This window comes from Falco rusticolus, chromosome 2, assembly GCF_015220075.1.
Source record: "Falco rusticolus isolate bFalRus1 chromosome 2, bFalRus1.pri, whole genome shotgun sequence".
Lineage (NCBI taxonomy): Eukaryota > Metazoa > Chordata > Aves > Falconiformes > Falconidae > Falco > Falco rusticolus.
The window spans coordinates 84,042,061-84,061,946 of NC_051188.1; the positions used below are offsets into that span (position 1 = coordinate 84,042,061).

The window sequence follows — 19,886 nt, forward strand, 5'->3', positions numbered from 1 at the left end:
ATGCCAAATTCAGTCTGATTGGAAATCAGCACTGTAAGAGAAATTGTTTACACCAGGTAGAGATAGTATCAACATCAGCCCCCTACTTTTAGCCATGGAATGGCTAATGTTGCGCATTTTCTTAATTGTGCTGTTTCCTCGAAGAAAAAATCATGGTTTACAACTTTTAAATAATTTGTGTACTATTGATTTGTTTTAGTTTGCGAATCCTGGGTATACAGAGTTATGGGATTTCAGTGGGATTTTTCTGATGGCTTAAATCTGGATCTTGCACTTGTTGGATTGAATTTGGATGACTTAACAGTCATTACGGTTAGTGTGAAAATCAGCTTTACTGATTTAATTTGTTAAAAAAAGGAATGTCTTGTCTTAAATAACAAAAGAAGTGCATTTCCTATTAAATTTCTTAAATACATTGCTGTCCTGTTCTTGGTTAGGTTAGGTAACATTGAATAAATTCACCCTGCTTTTATAATAAGATCTGTTGTGATGTGGTTTTTTTACTCTTACAATGTGGCTGTCTGACTTAAAAAATCTAGACAGTCAGACAAACAAATAGGAACTTGCATGATATTTTTAGGCTTGTGTTTACAAAATTAGAACTGTATTTAAAAATCTATAGGGAAAACATGCAGGAAGCTGTCTTTGAATTTGTTATATATTTATAATAAATTCTAGATTAAAACATGTATCTGTCCCTTGTGTGTTATAAAGACTCATGAATACCAGGGAGAAAGATGTAAAATTAATTCACTGTATTGACTACTGTATACGCCATCATTTCAAATCCCGGTGCACACTGAAATTATTTAAGTACCTTAGAGACTTTACCAAAATGCATGTAATTTGAAGTGAAATACTGTCTTGAATAATAGAAGTATTTATTTCAAATACTTAAATTAGAAAGTTGCATTTAATGATAAGCTTTTCTAAATTTTTTAGAGAAAGTTTTACAGTTGCAGTGTAGTAGTACAAAAGCCGAAACATTACTGGTTTACATTCCAAATAGAAACTGTGAGACATCTTTTAAAGCTAATGTGTCATACTGCATAGAAGTTATTCAAATGGGTGACTTGAAGATTAGAAAATCTAGTATTCATAACTGTTAATATTCTATATGGTAACTAAAGTCTCTGCATTTATGGATATATATAAATATAAAAATAAGGTAAAAATATATCTTATTAATGCTCTATTGACTTTATTCTCTAAGAAGGGTTAAATACAAGAATTTATAAAGCAATGAGCCTCTCATTTCATTTACTATCGAAAAAGCGGGCTTCCAAGTGATGAGCTTCTTGTGCACTTCCAGTCAAGATCCATAGTTTGCTTTCTCTTTATTTGCAAAAATACAATTTATTAAGTGGACAAAGAAGAAAAAAAGGAATAATTAATTGCAACCACAATATGTTAAAATTTAAAATAAGATTCTTTAAAGTAAGATTCCCCACAGGTAAAATTTTCAAATTTAGATGGTGAAATACTAACGTCTCTGAAATCAGAAATCTGCAGTTGCACTGAACAATAAATAACAACCACAGAAATAAAACTATTAACATTTTAATCAGAAAAACTGAAATGAGATAACATTTCATCAGTGTTGTATTTCAGGAAATGAAAGCAATTAAAGCCTGAACCTTCTTTAGGATTTGGTAATGTCATCTCCACGTAAATGCAGACTTCTGTTGAAATAAGTGGAGATCTGCACAGGAATCAGGTTTCTTGTATTTCTCTGGGCCTAGGAAAGGAAACAAAAAAAGAGTTTTGTTAGCTTTATGTGACATTTGTTGAACTGATGTTGGGGAATTTTCATTGTACTCCTTGAGCCAAATGAAACATGCTTGTGCTTAAATAAAAATATTTATGAACAAATGCACTGGGCAGAGACCTACAGCCTTACGTGGTTCTACAAGGAGTCCACAAGGATGTGAAACAAGCTGATTCCTTGTATACACTTGCACCAACACCAATGCTGTGAGTGTCAGCATCAGGCATCTGAACTGGGTGTTTGGTTCATCCCCCAGCACCAGATCTGTTTAGCAAAAGTGGCTCCTGAGCACTTGCGTTGCATGATCCATCACTGCAAGAAAATGCTGCATCATTTCTTATCTCTTTGGCAAGAGGAACTTCACCTTAGAGAGAGTTGTTCTGTCTTTGGCATTCCTACTTCCACTTAGTAGGGCCTTCTTGTCTTTCCATGCCAGGTTGATCCTTGGTCCTGAATTATCATTGCAGAGCAGTTAAAATTTGAATTTCCCCTTCATTGTACAGTGTTGCTTTCCAGATGGTAACAAACCCAGAATTTAATTTTAGATTTTAAACCATGAATTCTGACTCTGGAATAAGCTATAGGGTAGAATCTTCCTTTACTAGATAGCTCTTATTTTTTCCTATACGACTTGCTGGTTTGTTTTCTAATTACCTTGATAAATGTAAAATGTTTGCCTAAAAGCGTGCATCACATACAAAAAATCTAGTATTCTATAACATACAAGTATATAGCCTGGAATTAAGATTAATGCTTAGAAAATTTTTAACTTTAAATGTTTTATTTTTATTGTTTCTAAGTGTTAATGTTGTGTTGAAGTACTTTGACCCCTAGGTAGGCAGATAAAAGTGAATAGATTTAGTTAGCTCTCAGGATGGTACCCTGGATAAGGTAATTGAGTTAACATGAATAAAGCAGAATGACTATTTCCTCTTTAAAAAGAGGAGACTGAGCTAAAAAGAAGGTAAACAGCTAGAGAAAAAAATTGGGGCTTAAATAAAAGTTTAGATAAGAGGCGATTTAGTCTCTGAAATGTGTTCTGATGGGGCAAAGGAAGACTATTCTGCAAATCAGTTTCTGTAAGAGGCAGCTGTCTAAAGACATGTCCGCAAGGGCTGTGAATGTGAGTCCTAGAGTGAGTACAATTGTATCTGCACTGAATTTGGTTTGCAGAAATTTAGGTGTATTTCTATAGAGTAGTTTTGGGTAAATAATTGGAAAGACTGAATGGAAGACCACTGAGAGCATCAGAGGAATGCAAGGCCTTGCCACTTCATGATGTACCGGGGAACAATTCTTTGCCTATCCCCTATCTTGATAAAAAGAACAACTAGGACTGAAGTCTCCCCAAAGTGTTATGGGGGAGGAGCACTTTTGATTGGCGAAATATAATTGGTGTCTTTTTTTTTTTTTTTTTTTTTTTTTTTAACATGGAGTTTTGCTTCTATGAGTATTGCAGAGATGATATACTGGTTAATTGAAGGGAGTATGTTCTGGCTCTGCTGTAAATACAGCTACTAATTTCAGTGGAAGAGGTGGTATTTAACATTATTGGTACATAGATTATTCCAAAATGTAGCTGGGTTTGGGTTTTTTCCTATTTGTTTTTTAGTTCTTGAAAACATTTGCTTTTCTAGTATTTTTTTATAGAAAGGGGAATGAGGTTATTAATAATAGAAATGTCTAGCTTTAGAGTATTGCTTTAATTTTTATTTTTCCCTTTTAGTTATGAAAAGGACATACTAAATTTTACAAATGGTTCACTGTCTGAAGATCCAAATGAAGAAGACATCTTAAATTGTTGTAAGTATCTCTATACAATATCTTTTATGTCACTACAGTAGAAATTAGTTTATCTACATAATACATCTAAATTACATCTAAAGTATGTTGGGTAATTATTATTTATGAGTATACTCAGTAACTGTTACTTGTAGGAGACTATCTTTGGATGTGAAATGATTTCTAAGATCGCACTATAGTTCTAATGATTTTACCATAAAAAAAATAAATGTATTTTTTGATTTTTAAGGGCCTGTAGGCTCATTTCATGGGAGTCTGATGTGGCATCTCTGCAGCTTACCTGGTTTATATTTGAAAATACTCATCAACAGGGATTGTGCATTTCTTGGTCTTATTTCCTCTGAAATGTCAGTCAACAGTTCTGTTAAAAATTATGAATCTACAGATACAGCATTTTCTGAGACTGTTGCAGGTCCATTTATGCAAAATTTGTAGGATGGCCTTAAGAAATTAAATTTGTCCTCTCAGGGAGTTATTGTTGTGTTTCTGTGAGGTCGTATGGAAAGCAGATTTGTAATCTGAATAATTTAGCCCTTCTAGATTATTATCTCATATTGTATTCTGAGATGTGATTAACAGCCAACTAATACACAGTTCATAGAAATAAAAAGTATGTACTTGAAGTAATGAAGTGGGATACAACTGTTGCACCAATTTTTGAATAGCTTATAAAGGTTTATGTGGCTTCAATCAGACTGTAGCTTCAGAGCTATTTTTGATGGCATTTCAGGTCTTTGGAAATAAAATCATGTTTTCATTTCTTGTAGAAGTGCGTTTCTGCTTTGCAAATTATTCCCCTTCATTCTCTCAATAACATGGCAAGCAAAACCTAAACAAGAGCCTTCTGTATATGTTTTACACCCTGCCCTGAGAAAACATGTACTATTTAAGGGTCAAGAGTCCTAAGTAGAGAGCAAAAGAAATTAGGGATTTTTTTTTTTTTAAATTTTGCTTTTGCAGCAGCTATAACAAAAAGGAAGAAAACTGTAAAAAAAATATCTAAATTATTTATTAAACATTACTTCTCTGGTGATTGTTTTAATTTCATAGAATCCAGAAAGGAAATGAGGAGGGAGGGCTCTCACAAGTATAATTCAGTCTGCTCCACAGTTTGACATACTTTGAATGAGGAACACTTGAACAGGAGACAAGTTTAGGAGTTAGTGCCTTATTTAGGCAAAAATTAGTTGTTCTTAGGGCTGCCTTACTCTATTTGATGGAAGGGTAAAAACGGGATTATAGTAATGTTGGTGTTTTTGGTTTGGGTTTTTTTGGTCATTGTTTATGTAGACTAGAAACATCAAATTCATATAAAGCTTAACTGTTGGTTAAAGCACGAGTATTAGGAAAATTGTATTTTTATTGTTTGGAAAACAACTTGGACTATGGAGAGAAAATGTAGGTAGTGGCTATGCCTTTCTTCAGCTTGGTTCTTGGTGGCTTTGAGGGGTGAATGGGGTCTACTGAACTGGCCAGAGTTTGGCGTAGGTTTCTTCTGTGATCTTCACTCATTTGTGTTGCTTTCACTTTCACTTCTATTCTTAAGTCTGCTGAAATTCCTAGGAAGCTAGCTAGCCAAGTTTGAATGAAAGTTTCATTCTAAGGTAATCTGCATTATCAAAATACGCTTAGCAGATGAAAACCACACAGTGAGAAAGCAGTCAGACTGCCAGATTCAACCATAGGATTCTTAGTCACTTACGAAGAAAGCTCTTTCTCAGCATAATGCTTTTGTGAAAGTAGTGCAAAGAAAGCAAGCTTGCCAGTATTTAGTTTTTGTCTTTTCTGGAAGATTTCAGACCATAATAGCACATAGTTACTGCTACTGAGAGCAAGATTGTTTGTTTAAGTAGTAGTAAACTGTACACTTCTTTATGGCAGATGTAGTCATTTGCTTATAGGCTGTACATCCTTGAAGAGTTTTTGATGGTGAAAACTGTCTGTTTTACCTGGTTTTGTTTCAGTGCACAGAATAAAAATACAAGTAGTTAGTGAAATTTATTTAAATAAATACAGCATGCACCATTGCAGCATATTTACACAAATGTAACTGTAATACTGATTAGTGTTTACAAGTGTGCCTTAAATACTGATTACTACAGGAGGCTGTGTACAGTACCCTTATATTTAAATTCGGGTAGCTACATTATTTTACAACCTGTTCTGTTGTATCTAAACCATCATGTAAACTTATTTTAACAGCTGACCAATCCAGCCTCTTGCGTGAGTTCTTCAGTCCAATGGAAAAACTCTTCTTGGAAGGGAGAAGTTCTGCAGACTTAGATATTCACTTCCTTCCTTTTAATCTGGAAAAACGTTACTGCACTGTCATCCTGGTTAATGAACTGGTAAGAATAGAAAGTATGTTCTGTGAGAGGTTTTCATGTGATAGCCTAGTCAGTTAATAATCAGGATATGCTTTCCAGTTATGTGTGAATAGGGTAAATGAATATACAGATTGATTATGTACATATTTTAAGGTAGTGTTTTTGCATGCCTGTGCAATTATAAAGATGTGATCTATGTGCTAACTTCTGGAGATGAAAATATTTTCTCTTTCTTTTTTGGGGGGGTTAAAATACAATATTCCTGTAGTTCATGGAGGAAGATTTTGCTTAAGAAGTTCATCAGAGATTTACATAAGATTGCAGGCTTCAGCTAAGAGATTTAAACCAAAGTTTACTTCCCTTTTATCGCCACATAATTAGAATTATATGAAATGCTGCAAGTCACTTTTCATTGAAAATCATAACAAATAAAAGTAATACTGTAAGGAATATTACTTTGGTGGCTTTTCTAGGCAACTCAGCTTCAGAAGAAATATGGAATTTAAGTATGTCTTGATGTGGGAGCAAGAATAATGCTTTTGAATGAGCCATAGGCAGGGAAAGGATAGTCTTCACTGTACTGTACTTCTCCCTTTATTTATCACTGTACCTACTGTCAAAGTAGAATAGTAATTATTTTCCTTGCTATCTCTTTTTTAATTTTTCTGCCAATCCAAATTCCATTCAGTCCTTGTCACTAATGCATGCAAAAGTTCTGAACAGATTATACATGAATTAACTCCATTACTTTCTTACTTTTAAGCATTACTTTTTTATCCATGAAAGTAACTCCATTACTTTCTCTTGACTCATGTAGCCTGGGTTTTACCATATATACTTAATTGACATTGATTCCATCAAATTACCAAGAGCTGGTTTTGACCAACTTTCAGAGCTCAGTGGTCACAACCTTATTTCTGTGTCTTTAGTCCATCTTTTCATCTCTGCTGTGCTTTCTAGCTGTCAATGTTTTTCAGCATCCTGTTGTTTTTCTAATCTTTTATGTGTGGTTGATTTTAAGGCTTGCATTCTGCTTCTTACTTTCATATTGCTGCCTCTGTGTTTCATCTTTCCCTCTGTGCAGTTTCATGCATCTGCCATTCTCTCTGCCCCGTTTTCATGATTTGTACCAATACATCAAAAAAAAAAATAATCTTTTTTTCCTGCATATTCTCATCTTCCATATCTTTCATTACTATAGAGCAAAAGACTTCTGCTAGTATTTAGTGTTTGTACGTTTGGTGTTTGTTTTTAACGTTTAACCAGTACTTTGGCTATACCACCTAGCCGACTTAATATTTTTTTCCTTGCTTTTAAAGGCAAATATGACTAATGAAATGTCGTGTAAGCCTCTCTATCTTGACCCTGTGCAATATCTGAAACCAATGGCCATCTTTAAGAAAGCAAGCCATATGGCTGGAATTCATAAAGAGTGTACAGTTCACTTGTATTTCTTGAAAAGTAGCAGAGAGATAGAAGAGGAAGGGTGTCAAAGCCTACAGTGAGCTCATGCCTTATTGACATCATGGAATCACCCACAGAGAGGCTGTATAAATGTCCCCATGTCAGAGGATAGCAATCTTTGTGGATAGTTCAATGGAAAACCAATCCAGTGCTCAGCATCATTCGAAAAGAGAAATGATTAGGAAAGAAATAGACATGAAAATGTGAAACTTCAGTATACTTTTCTAAAGAGCTATGGTGTACACATCTTGAATATTGTGTGCAGTTCTAATCACCCCAGCGAATGAGAAAGTAGGGATAGGGAGGAAAAAAAGAAACAAGGAAGGTCAGCAGGATGTAACAGTTGCTTTATACAGATAGTTTAGAAAAAAATAATTTTGTAGAATTAAAAAAAGAAACTGTTAAGGGATATGACAGGTACATAAGATTAAGAACAGTTTACAGAAAGTTAATGCAACAACAGTGGCAGGATATACAAACTGAACCAAATGAAGTACTTTTTCATACACAATGTTTAACTTACGTAACTCAGCTATTGTAGGACACTTGAATGCTAAAACTGTTAACTAGGTCAAAAGAAATGAGGCAAACTCATGGAGGTTAGATCCATCAGTTTTATTCAATGAAGTATCTAGATGCGGTCTCTAGACATAGAAGATACTAATTACTGGTTTCTGGGAACAAATCTGAGAAGAGTCGTCTTTTACTTGCTATGATTTTATACTCCTTCATTAAACCTCTACTATTGGCATTCTTCCTGTTTGTTTCTTTATTAGAAGCAGAAGTATATAACATGACTAAGAGGAGGCTCATGCTACATTAGGTATAGAACCTGAAAACTGAATCATTTAATGAAGAGAAGGAAATTTGAGACATGGTAATGGGAAAAAAGCAAATCTAAGAGATGTGGTCAGAGCTATGGGACAATTATACTTCAGGTGGAGAGGTTGAAAGAACATTTCTGACAGCCCCAATGTTTCCTGCAGTGGTGATGTAGGAACACTAAATTTAGACACCTAACTACTAGTCACTGTTCTTAACAAAGAGCTAGCTGACCTTATCACAGTAGGAAGCTTTAATGCCTCAGAGAAGCCACTGTTGTGTCTTGTATGGTAACTATTTCTGGAACACCTGGTCCTTTCATCATAGCTGAATAGGCGGGTTACATTTAAAGGCTGCTGAAAGTGTAAAATTCTGGATATGTAGCACCGCAGGTCAGAAAAATTGTCCCATCCACATAATTGTATCATATGTAAGATGCAACTGCAAGATAGCTAGCATGATTTTAGAGCCACACAGTAATGGCACAGTAAGAAATTGGCTTGCTTAAATATTGTTTGTATGGCTGCAATATCTCAACCATACTATTGTCTACTTGTAAACGAGTGTAACTACCATGCTGCATGACTATCAAATGGCTTCATACAATGATGAAACTTGTATCATTGAAACATGGATTTCTGCTGTATATAAACTAATAAGTAATTAAATTTAGCATTTCTGTAATTTCATCCTACCTATCTTTCCTACCCTTTTGACAAGTGAACCAAAATAGTAATCAGGGTAAGACTGATTCTTCACTACAATCAATGAAGAAAGTACTGAGATTCAAATCACTAGTTAGACTTGAATCTACGTAGGAATCCTTCCTGTCATTGCATCAACTATATATCTGTAATAAAAGCAAGATACACTGATTGAAGTTTGTTGGGGCTACTCAAGTATGTTGCTTAAACTATTATTAAATAATCTATATGTTAACTTTTCTAAGGTTTGAAGTGGCAACACATTATAATGTTGTTTATAACATTTCTCTAGGATGTGTTTTAATATTTGTTTTTTAATAAAAATTTAAATGGACATTCTTCACATTATTAGCATAGATCTTTTCAGAGAAGAAATCATATACTGGTTAACATAACTGGGATACTTTTTCTCTATATCTTTGGTTTTGGGAGCTAATTTAAATGTGAACAACCTGTGATTTCAATGCTAAGAATTTATTAAGTCATAGTTTAAAAATGTAGTTCATACTTTCACAGCTAAATGTTTATTATAAAATAAAATGATTTATTAAGAGAACACTTTACTATCTGTTCTTAATTGCTGACTTGCGTGGAGAACTGCAAGTTCCTAGTGACTGTACATTCTTCTGAAATATCATTTACCAATGACATTACATAAATATCTAATGGTAGTTCAACAGCTATTTTATTAACTATTTTTATTAACAATAAACTCTACAAAGTGTTGACGCTATCCTGTTTGCAGCTGATGGAAAATGGAAATATAAAGCATTAAAACCATGGGGATACCAGCCAAACTCAAAATACAGTAAAGACCCATTCTGTCCCAAAGCATCAGGAAAAAGCTGAGCAGAAAGAAAACAGGATTTGCATTCTGTAGAGATCAAAAAGAAAGAATCCTTCAAAGCAAAAAGGGAAATGGAGAAGTTTGTTCCTACCTATAAGCGTATTGATGTCAGCAATGACAAGAAAAGTAATTGATAGTAGAATGTCATCATAGCAACCAGTATCTTCATGAAATAAGTTGTATATGCTGTGATCTTGTTAATGGTCTGTATGGAGCCAAATCACTCTGTCAAACAGGAATAATTCCTGTTGAAATCGGTGCCCAGGAGTAGCTATTGGTTTGTGTCTGGGAAACCAGTTTTGCTGTGGGTTTCTTTAATCCTTCTCAGGTAAGATTTGTCTGAACTCTTGAATCAAGGAAGAGGAGAAAATGCCATCGAAGTCAACTAGCTTTCCGTCTGCTGGGTCAGAAACATGATTACAACGTTTTCAGCCTTAACATATGTGGTGAAACTATGAACAAAGGTTAAAAAAACCCAGACTTTTCTTATGTTATTGACCAACACTAAAGGGAAAACATTACATTCGTTGGCAGATGGGCTAAGTTATATAAATACACTATTTCCTACATATCTGGAATGAAGAATGAAACACAATATGCTTTTTTAGGGCAGAGTTTTACAGGATGTGGTTTACGGAAATAAAGAGATGACCTTCTGTGCAAATTATATCAGTTGTTGCAGCAGCATTTGATCCTTTACCTTGCAATCAGCAGAAGATAAAGTTGTCCAAAAAGTTTGTGGGAAATGAAAAGAAGTTTTCAAAGCAATAGGAATATATCTATTTACTTTCCTGCATAGTTCAGGTAGCTATATAGATACCTAATTTAGATATTTTTTTAGTTTGGGGATGTTCAGATTGCAGCCTTTATAATTTGGAGTAATTTTAGTGAGTTTTCTTTTTTAAAAAAATACTTTTCTGTCTTTTGATTGCACCTTATTTTTTTCTGTTTCATCTATGATTCAAAGTGTTATTTCTCTGCTAATTAGTTTATCCTTTCCTCTATGACAAGTTGCTATCTTCCTTTTTTCTAGGTCATGTTTATATTTGCTTTCAAGCTTTTGTAGGTTTCCCATTATTTTTGATGAAATAATTAAGGTTTGTTAACTTTATTTCTTCATAATGGAGAATTTGCACAGATGCTAACTTGCCCTGGCTTCTGCTCATTTTTGCTTTCCAGAGAAATGTTACTGGCTCAAAAATACTGTAAACATTTTTTTTTTTTTGAAAGTTCTTAACAGTGAAGAGCAATGAAGGAAGCTTTTGAATTTGCTTTAATTATATGTAGCTATAGCACATAATTAGAATTCACCTTATTGCTCTATTTATGGGTCAAGGTATCCTCATTCAGTTAAATTATACGAAGACCTGAAAAGGATTCAACTCACTGAAATTTCTTGACTTTTCAGATTTAATATTCTCAGTTAAAGGTACTTTATTTTCATAGCAGGGTTTGAAATGATAGTTTTCTTTTATTTAAGTATTGTTTAAAAGTAATGGATCTCCTGAACGTGTAAATTATTTCACAAGCTGGACCTTAAGTATTAGCATATCTTTATTATTAGATTTAATATTTTGCCTTCTGTTCTGCATGAGTGGCTTTCTGAATTGTGTGGATGTGTATGTTCTTGTGTTTCAGATTGGAGAATTTGTATACCTGATAGAGGGAACGGGTGATATACCTTTACCTTCAGGATTGCTTCCAATGGATAGTCCAAATATTTTGCATGTTAGCAGTACATTAGAAGGTAAAGTGAATAGAAGGGATAAGAGTAAAATATAGCAAATAATTTTATTTTGCAAATATTTTTAGTTTCCATGCATTTTTTGTTAAAATTAATTAAATAAAAGCAGTTTATAGTGAAGTTTAAGAAAGATATTGCAGTGTAACTATCAGATATTTCTTTTAATATTGTCCAGTCCATTCTGTTTAGAGCAGCAGCTGGTTGTTAGCTAGCATCTTCACCTTTATTGTATTGTTTTTATCATAGTCCACATAAATATTTTTTCATAATTTCTCTTTTTTTTACTTCAGAATATAAGTTGTAGCTAGATGAACCAGGACAAGTCATCTTCATCTCTAATTTAAGTTTTAATTTAAAACACGCGAGTTTTGTATGCAGTTAGTCCAATGCTTCTCTCTTCAGCCAGTGATAAATGCTGTCAGTCCTATTGCAGAAACAGTGTCGCTATTATTTGAAATAATTACTGGTGGCTTCTTTTAGAGAGGATGCAACATCATCTAGAGGGATAAAACAGTGGTTGTGTTGTGTAGATTGTAGAAATACTTTTTAAAAATTCATTACCATTATAATAGTAGTAATACTGAAGTCTGGGATTTTTTATTAACTATTAAAAGCAACTTTTGGTTTGGATTTCAATCTGTGTTAATTTTAATTTCCCCATTATGATTTTTTAAAAAATATATATATTACTGGAGTAAATAGCATGTACGTCAAAGGAATTTTGTATTCTGTCTTTTCTTAGTAGATTAGTGATTTTACTCTATGCAGTTACAGTAACAGCTGACAAATGTGTGGGTTTTGTTTAACAGGTCCAAGCACAGGAGAGCCAGTTTTATATTTGAAATGTGGCCTTGGTCAGATTCTTGAAGAAAATCTGAGGATTCCATTGATCAATGAATCAAGAGAGAGGGCTCTGGCCATTGCTGCACAACAGCAGATGTCAACTATTGAATATGAAAGAAGAAAGATCACAGGGACTCTGCAGAGCAGTAGTGTTCGAGCTGCAACTGCATTGTCAGGGCTGTCCAGAGAAGAGGTGAGAAACACAGTTATCTGTTACTGCAATCATTTAGTTGTTCTTGATTTGTAGGATGGAATTTTATGTTTCAGAATTACATTCTGTAATCTGACAGTTACTAATCCCAACTCCCCTCAGACACTGCAATATTTTAATTTTTCATTCAGAAGCTGGTTCCTCACTCCATGCTATTAAGTACTTTAAGGAATTGAGGCTGCAGTTAAAAAAAGCATTAGCATTTGACTTCAGTTATCTTCTGAAAAATACTCATTGATTAAAAAAGCTTTCATAGTCAATGTAATAGATATCTGTAATAGTATACTTCCTTATGCGTATTTTTGTAAGAAATGAACATTCTTAAACAGGATTTTTTCTTTTTTAAATAATAATCTTTGAGAATAAATCAAAGAGCAGACATTTTCTTGTCTTGCAGTCAATACAAAATAATAATAAAAAAGTTCCTTGTAAGCTATAGTTCCCTACTTATACATAATTCCAAACTAGAGGTATTTTTCCAAGATTTCAACATCTAGAAACAAAAAAAATGCCCCCAAGGTAGTCCATTAAACATTCAATTAGTACTTGTGAATAAAGTTTTAATAGCAATCTTGTCAAATAAGCAAGCTTTTTTCTATGTAGAAATGAAATATAACCTTCAATGGATGATAGCCACACTCTGGATTTTAATTTCACTTGTGAACCTGATGTTTGTTACCTGGCAGATTAATGGGAAGCTGTGTTATTCTGGTTAGACTGTTCCCAGTACTAAGAGGAAGAGAATTTTCCCTAGTGCTTTGATGTTGCTAAATATATGCCTTTTTGTTTACAAAATAATTAAAAAAGTAATATAAAACAAATTAAATGAAGAAAAATGACAAGAGTAGGTTTAATCTGTTATATGGTTGTAGTGGGACAAGAATTTTAACCATGTAATCTAGACTCAAATAGCTTTCTTTTGGATTATAGCTAATCCACTACTGTGGTAACATTTTATAGATGTTTCATAATTAAATTCCTTAATATCACAGTCACTTAGCAAATACTTGACAAAAGGCTTGACTGCTCTGAAGCTGTGGATGTAATCAAGGTAGAACATAATAGGAACACATTTTGTACTACTAGGTATGCTGAGATCTAATATGAGTTCTAAAATTACGTGTATTGTAGAAGAGTGGAGAACAATTAGATTAATTATAAAATACATAGTAATGGATACTAACACTGAATAACTTATCATGTGAGAAGTGAAACTAATATGCAGGAAGAAATATTTTGCCCCATGTACAGGAAGTTTTATAACTACTTATGGGACACAAAATGGAGAATCTGTACTATATACTGATGTAGAAAAGAATTCATACATTAAAAGTACCTCAACATGGTAAACCACTATGCAGATTAACATCTAAAAAGGTTTTGTCATAAATTCTTCCTGTCTGTATGACAGTATAGGAATTCTGGTGACATTAATTGAAGAAACTGTTTTTGAAGGGAACTGATGTTCTGCAACTTAATTTGGAGCTGAAGTATGGGGTTAGGTTCATTGTCTGAATTGCCCCCCCCCCCCCCCCCAAAAAAAAAAAAAAAAAATCCTATCCACAGCTCCTGTGGTTTGATTAATTATTTAGACTTGTGAAATCCCTTGGAACATGTGTTGTAGGTTAGAGATAAATCTAGAATCTCTGGAGAACTTTTACTCTATGATTTCTACTTTACCTTTCTACTAAAGGTCTAAATCTCACAGAAAATAAAGGTAGGCTATATTTTTGAAGGCAAACTGGATATGCATATTCATTACCTTGTGCTTTCTACTAGATGGGTTTCTACTCAACCCATCTATACACACGGTTGAAATTCCTAGCTGTTTTTATACTGTGCTTTGACTGCTGCTTTTCCTTGCTGTAAGAAATAAAGATCTATTTTGATTGTCATTAATGATTAGAACTACTAAAAAATATAATTACTTTTTATCTCTTTCCCATAAAAGTTGTTTTGCTGATCGGAACCAATTTATCTTGTTGGGTTTTTGTGCTAAATGTTACTATTGGGCCAGTGTTGGATAATGTGCCATCAAAGTACAGAACTGACAATAGACAAGTCTGAAGAACTTGGAAATGGGCATTCAATGGAAAGGAGCAGGAGCATTAGCTAAATCTTTATTTCTACCTTTTACTTTATAAATTGGATTAAAATCAGCTCATTAAGCAGTTCTGCTAGAAATAGAATTCTAATAGTTTAGTTTAAATCTTGGGCACTGAAGGGCTTGCTAGCAGCAAGGCTAAGTAGTTAACCTGCCATCTCCCTCCCTGTCCCCTAGAAGTAACCTCTACTGCCAACACAATCCAAACCATTTGCTAAGGGATTTTTTTGGTGCTTAAACTTTGGTATAAATAAAAAAAAATAAACAAAATTGAAACCAAATAGCATCAAAATTTAATAAAACAATTAGATAAGATAAGTAATGAGGAGATAAGAAGCAAGGATGCTAAAGCAATAGGAATCCAAAGATGCAGATCTCAATATTTAAAGGAAAATGAGAAGAAATGTTAAGAAATTAACACAATTCAGAACTTTCCTATCTCCTGAGTATTTAATTAATTTAGTTCCTCCTAAAACAGTTTTAGGTGGTAGAAAAGGGAATATAGGATAAAACTCTTTGCCACTGTTAAGGTTGGGACTTGCATTATTGTGAATAATTACAAATTGCCTTTGTTAATCATGAATAGCAAAAAAAGGTGTAGGTGGGAAGTTTAGGTAACAGTTATCAAGGGAAGAAAAAGAGTATCTGGAAAGAAAGGGGAGAGAACATGGAAGAAGAACATGTTTAGATTGATGTTGCTAATGGTGGTAAATAGAGGGAAGTGAATAAAAGAATGAAGGTAATAACAGAATAATGAGAATTCATTCACTTGGGTATGCAAGAGGAAGGATGTTGCAGTCAGTGAACTGAAATTCAAACTAATGTGCCTCGTTTTTCCTTTTTGCTATAATCTAGCTAAAGAGGCACAAATCAGACCCAGTTTCTAGATACAGGCCTCTTTCTTCATAGTCAGAGATGCCAGTAATCTTGTGTAATTAGGCATTATAATAGGAAAGGAAGAGAAATCATGTTCTACAAGAAGGCCAAAACTAAAGCTTGCACTTCTCTTTTGAGGAATTGTGTGTCCAGATGTGTCCTCATAGTTAAGCAGTAAGAAGAGTTTATTTAGGTTCCATTTTGCCTCCTTTGAATGTATGGTTCATCTGAGCATAGACACCAGATCTCTGAATCCCTAGCCATATTCTAGGTGTTAGGACATTGTGCATTTTCTTCTATCCTTGCTGTCCATGTGATTAAGAAACACTTGAGTTTTTATCTTAGTACATCATGGTGGTGGTGATGAGTTTTAGTTTTCATCAATGGAAAGTGAGCAGACACCTTGTGCACTTGAAGCTATTGCTTCTGCTGCTTGGCTGGTGTGACAGAATCTCATCCTACATCTGTCCAGCTCTGATCTTCTAACACTGTGCTCTTCATAGTCCCTGAGGATTCAAGAAGGATTTTGTGATCTTCCATGTGATTATGGAAAAGTTGTAAGCTCAGTATGAGCAGTTTGCTTTTTTAGATACAAGGAGGGGTTTCTGAGAATTGTGGTGTCCTTGAAAAGAGAAGATACTGTAATTAAGAAGTTACATTAGATATGTTTGAATGGGAATGAACTTTTCACGAAAGGATGTGTGGTCAGGTTTCAATTTGTAGAACTTTTAAGTGGGATCATTGTCTTTTATATTACATCAGTTATCTTTTGATATGAGATTAAGGGAGATGGCAAACACGATTGATCACAGGGATTCTGAGAGACTGGGATCATAAAGTTCTTGTATTCATGAGGAATGGGTCTAGAAGTTAATTCATGGAAGGAAGAAATGGGGCTAAATTTGGAAAACAGTAATATGCAAGGAAAGACCAAGGTGCCTCAGCACTCTGTAATAGAATCTGCCATCCTTTATACATAGAAAGTGCAGATGATAAATCCAAGAAAATGTCTTGGAAAATCAATTGGTCTTTGAAAAATATCAAGTTTAAGTCTAATGCTTTATATACCCTCTTTATATACTCCCCAATCCCCCCCCCCCCCCCCCCCGTCGTTATTTTTAAAAAGAAATTAATCCTGGGAAGTATATGCAAATACTGTTCTTTAACTGCTAATAACACTTCCACATTTGGAATATCATGAACCATTGCACTGTTGAAGTACCTATTGGAATCTGTTTTATTGTAGCACAACAGCCTTAGACCTGCAACTGATAATGAGAATTAAAAAATATTAAATTCCATTTAACTCTCACTTCCCTGAAAAACTGTAAAAAGAAGGAGCGCAGCTGCAACATTTATCTGAACTGTATTGGACGTTTTCTCTTTCATTGGAAATGTTAGTCTTTGAGGCAACAGGATTTAGTCTTGTGTGTGTTTGCAGAATTTTATTTTCCCCTTTCAAAAAGATCTAGGTTTCTCAGTAAAAATATTTTCATCCTTTACTCTTTGACAAGGTACCAGGAAATAGTTGAAGTGCTTATAGACAATGTAATAACAGCTAACCTAACATAGCTTTAAAAATGACATAGCATGAACAAGGATCTTAAAATACAGTACTTCAGTGATTTTTATAATCGTAAGATATCTCTTCAAGATAATTATAATTTAAATGTGTTCAGTGCTCCACCAAAGGTCATCTTACAATCATTTTGTCAATTAAGACTTCCCAAAACTTTTTAATCATGTTGAATTTTTATTTCAGTGTTGAAAAGTAATCTAGTTGCCAAAATCAGGTGTAGGTATAAATTTATATTTGAATATGGAGAAGATCAAAGTCAAATTTGAACTGGTAAATACATGTAATTATTTTGGTTTGGAATGTCCCATTACAAGTGAGAATGAAATATCTTCTCACTGAAAAATCTTATGCCATTTCAGTCTTATTAGAGAGAAATGGAAGTTGCTATTAATAGAACAACAGAATTATTAACACCTATTGATCTTTTTATTTTCTCTGTGTATGTGAGAGTACTCTCAGTGAACTTCCAGTCTTGCATGATAGAAATTAATAACTTTCAACTCGCATAACACTACTTGTACCATCTCTAACTTATATTTGCACCATACAAATGTTACATACATTTATATGGTGCAAGTACAGTAAAAAAAGAACTATGTTAATGTTTAGTTTTGATGAATATTTTTTTAGTCACATGCACCTGTTCAGTTATTCTTCATAGAACAAGAATCTTGAATAGTTATATGTTTCCATGTTTATTGTGTCAAAAAAACTATATTAGCAACTAAAGCTGAACAGATGTATGAATTCCGTATGTACTTCGTGTTTAACACTACTTTGACACTTTGGATGTATAGATTAATGGTCAAAATAAAGCAATGGCAAAGTGTAGGTCTGCTTTCTAAAACTGGCCCAGGAATGTGAGTTTTTGTATTAAAAGAGAGGGAAGAAAAAAAATAAAAACCACCAACCCAAAGAAAAACCCCAGAACAGTTGATTTGAACAGTAATTTAACCATATTACCCTTAATACTAATCCTTAAGAAATATTAACTCTGCTTTTAAATTGTTTTTTTGAATTCCCGTAATGGATCTCCATTCCTTGTCCCATTGCCATATGTACTGCCACACCTGCATTCCTGGCATTATTTTGTGCCAAAAGGCTTTGAGAATAAACCAGTTTTCCTAGCACAACCTGAATATTTCTGTATTTATCTCCTCCCTAGATTTGCTTCAAGATAATTCATAATAGACATTAATTCAAAGATTTGTCTATAAAAAAGATGCGAGTCGTTTCAGAATTTGAATTTGTTCAACTTACAATTAATCTTGAGCATTGCAATTACACTGTGTTATTGGATTACATATGGGAATTTTGAGCAAGTAGTATATTAAATAATTGCATTATTTCTGTAATGCTATCTTACAGGAGTCAAATTTAGTTCATTAAGAGGTTTAGAAGCCTCTTTCGAGCTTGCCTTAATGTACTGTGTTAATCCTTTACTAATGTTTCATGCTGTTGATTAGCAATGCTTTTTAGCAAGAGGAGGAGCTTATTTGGCCCTAAAATTAATTCTAAATACTTTGATTTCTAAAATATACTTTCAACATTAAAGTATCAAAGTTCTCACCTAAGTATATAGTGATCCCTCGCATAATAACAAAATAATTTTACCTTTTAATGCTTTTTATTGTTCAGAAACTTTATAAAGTTAAAGAAGAAACAACTGTCTACATCTGATAAAAAAATGTTTTCTTGTCTTTTATTCCCCTTTTCTTGCCTTCCCTGAATACCTATAAAGGATTGCAGAGTAGTTTCTGGGTAGGAGGTGGTTTTACTGTAAACCTCAAAATATGTTTTCCTTAAAAGAGTATTTCAGATGCATGGTGTCTAAAAAAATTATGTAAGACAGTTTTTATTTAGAATAGCTCAATAATTTATATATAACTTGCCTAATTACCAAATCAGTTTTAGAATTACACCCTTAAGCCTGTATAATTTTACATTTCCTAACATGAAATTATTATGAGATTATTGTTCATATGTATACAATATTTATTCACTTGCAGAGACACGCACTCCTGAAACCTCCTCGTAAATCCCTCCCAGAGTTGAAGTATGTGGATTACAGCGTAGAAGTGAGCATGAAAGAATTCTTTGAGGTTCCTGAGAAGTTCTCTATTCCAGTATTGGCATCAAGCAGAGTTAATTTGAAAGTTCCGTCAGCAAAAGACCTTTCACCTCAGAAAGCAGGTAAGAATAGTATTAAATATGATGAATTTCCACACACTGACTTTGTCATCTTTGGTCAGTCTCTGTTGCCTCTACTTTTTCTGGTATCTTAAATTTTATACTTAAATCTCAATTGCTTTCATTTTTGCTTGGCTTTCATTTTGATTGCTCCTTTGCTAGCTGTTTTGGTTTTAGTTTTTGTTTGTTTGGGGTTTTTTCCTCCAACGCTTTTTTTAAACCTATAAATTGCTCTAGGTTGCATTTCTTAAAACTTAAGCGGCTGAGGGAAGTGGGGTGGTATAGTTTGGAGAAGAGGAGGCTCAAGTGAGACCTTATTGCTCTCTACAACTGCCTGAAGGGAGGTTGTAGCGAGGTGGGTGTTGATCTTTTCTGCCAAGTAACAAGTGATAGGACAAGAAAGGGCCACAAGTTGTGCCGCAGAATTTCAGATTGGATCTTAGAAAAAATTTCTTCACCAAAAGGGTTGACAAGCACTGGAACAGGCTGCCCAAGGGAGGTGGTAGAGTCACCGTCTCTGGAGGTATTTAAAAGACATGTAGATGTGGAGCTTAGGGACATGGTTTAGTGATGGACTTGGTAGTGTTAGGTTTATGGTTGAACT

At 33.8% G+C, this 19,886-nt stretch overlaps 1 protein-coding gene across 1 annotated transcript in view; it reads left to right on the top strand.

Moving 5' to 3' along the window:
* Nucleotides 1-19,886, top strand: part of CFAP47 (cilia and flagella associated protein 47) — a 342,925-nt gene that overhangs the window by 130,688 nt on the left and 192,351 nt on the right. The window contains exons 41-45 of the mRNA XM_037377932.1: nt 3,495-3,571; nt 5,774-5,919; nt 11,374-11,482; nt 12,289-12,515; nt 19,102-19,285. Of these exons, the coding sequence (XP_037233829.1) occupies nt 3,495-3,571; nt 5,774-5,919; nt 11,374-11,482; nt 12,289-12,515; nt 19,102-19,285 (743 nt within the window). The remainder of the gene's footprint in view (nt 1-3,494; nt 3,572-5,773; nt 5,920-11,373; nt 11,483-12,288; nt 12,516-19,101; nt 19,286-19,886) is intronic.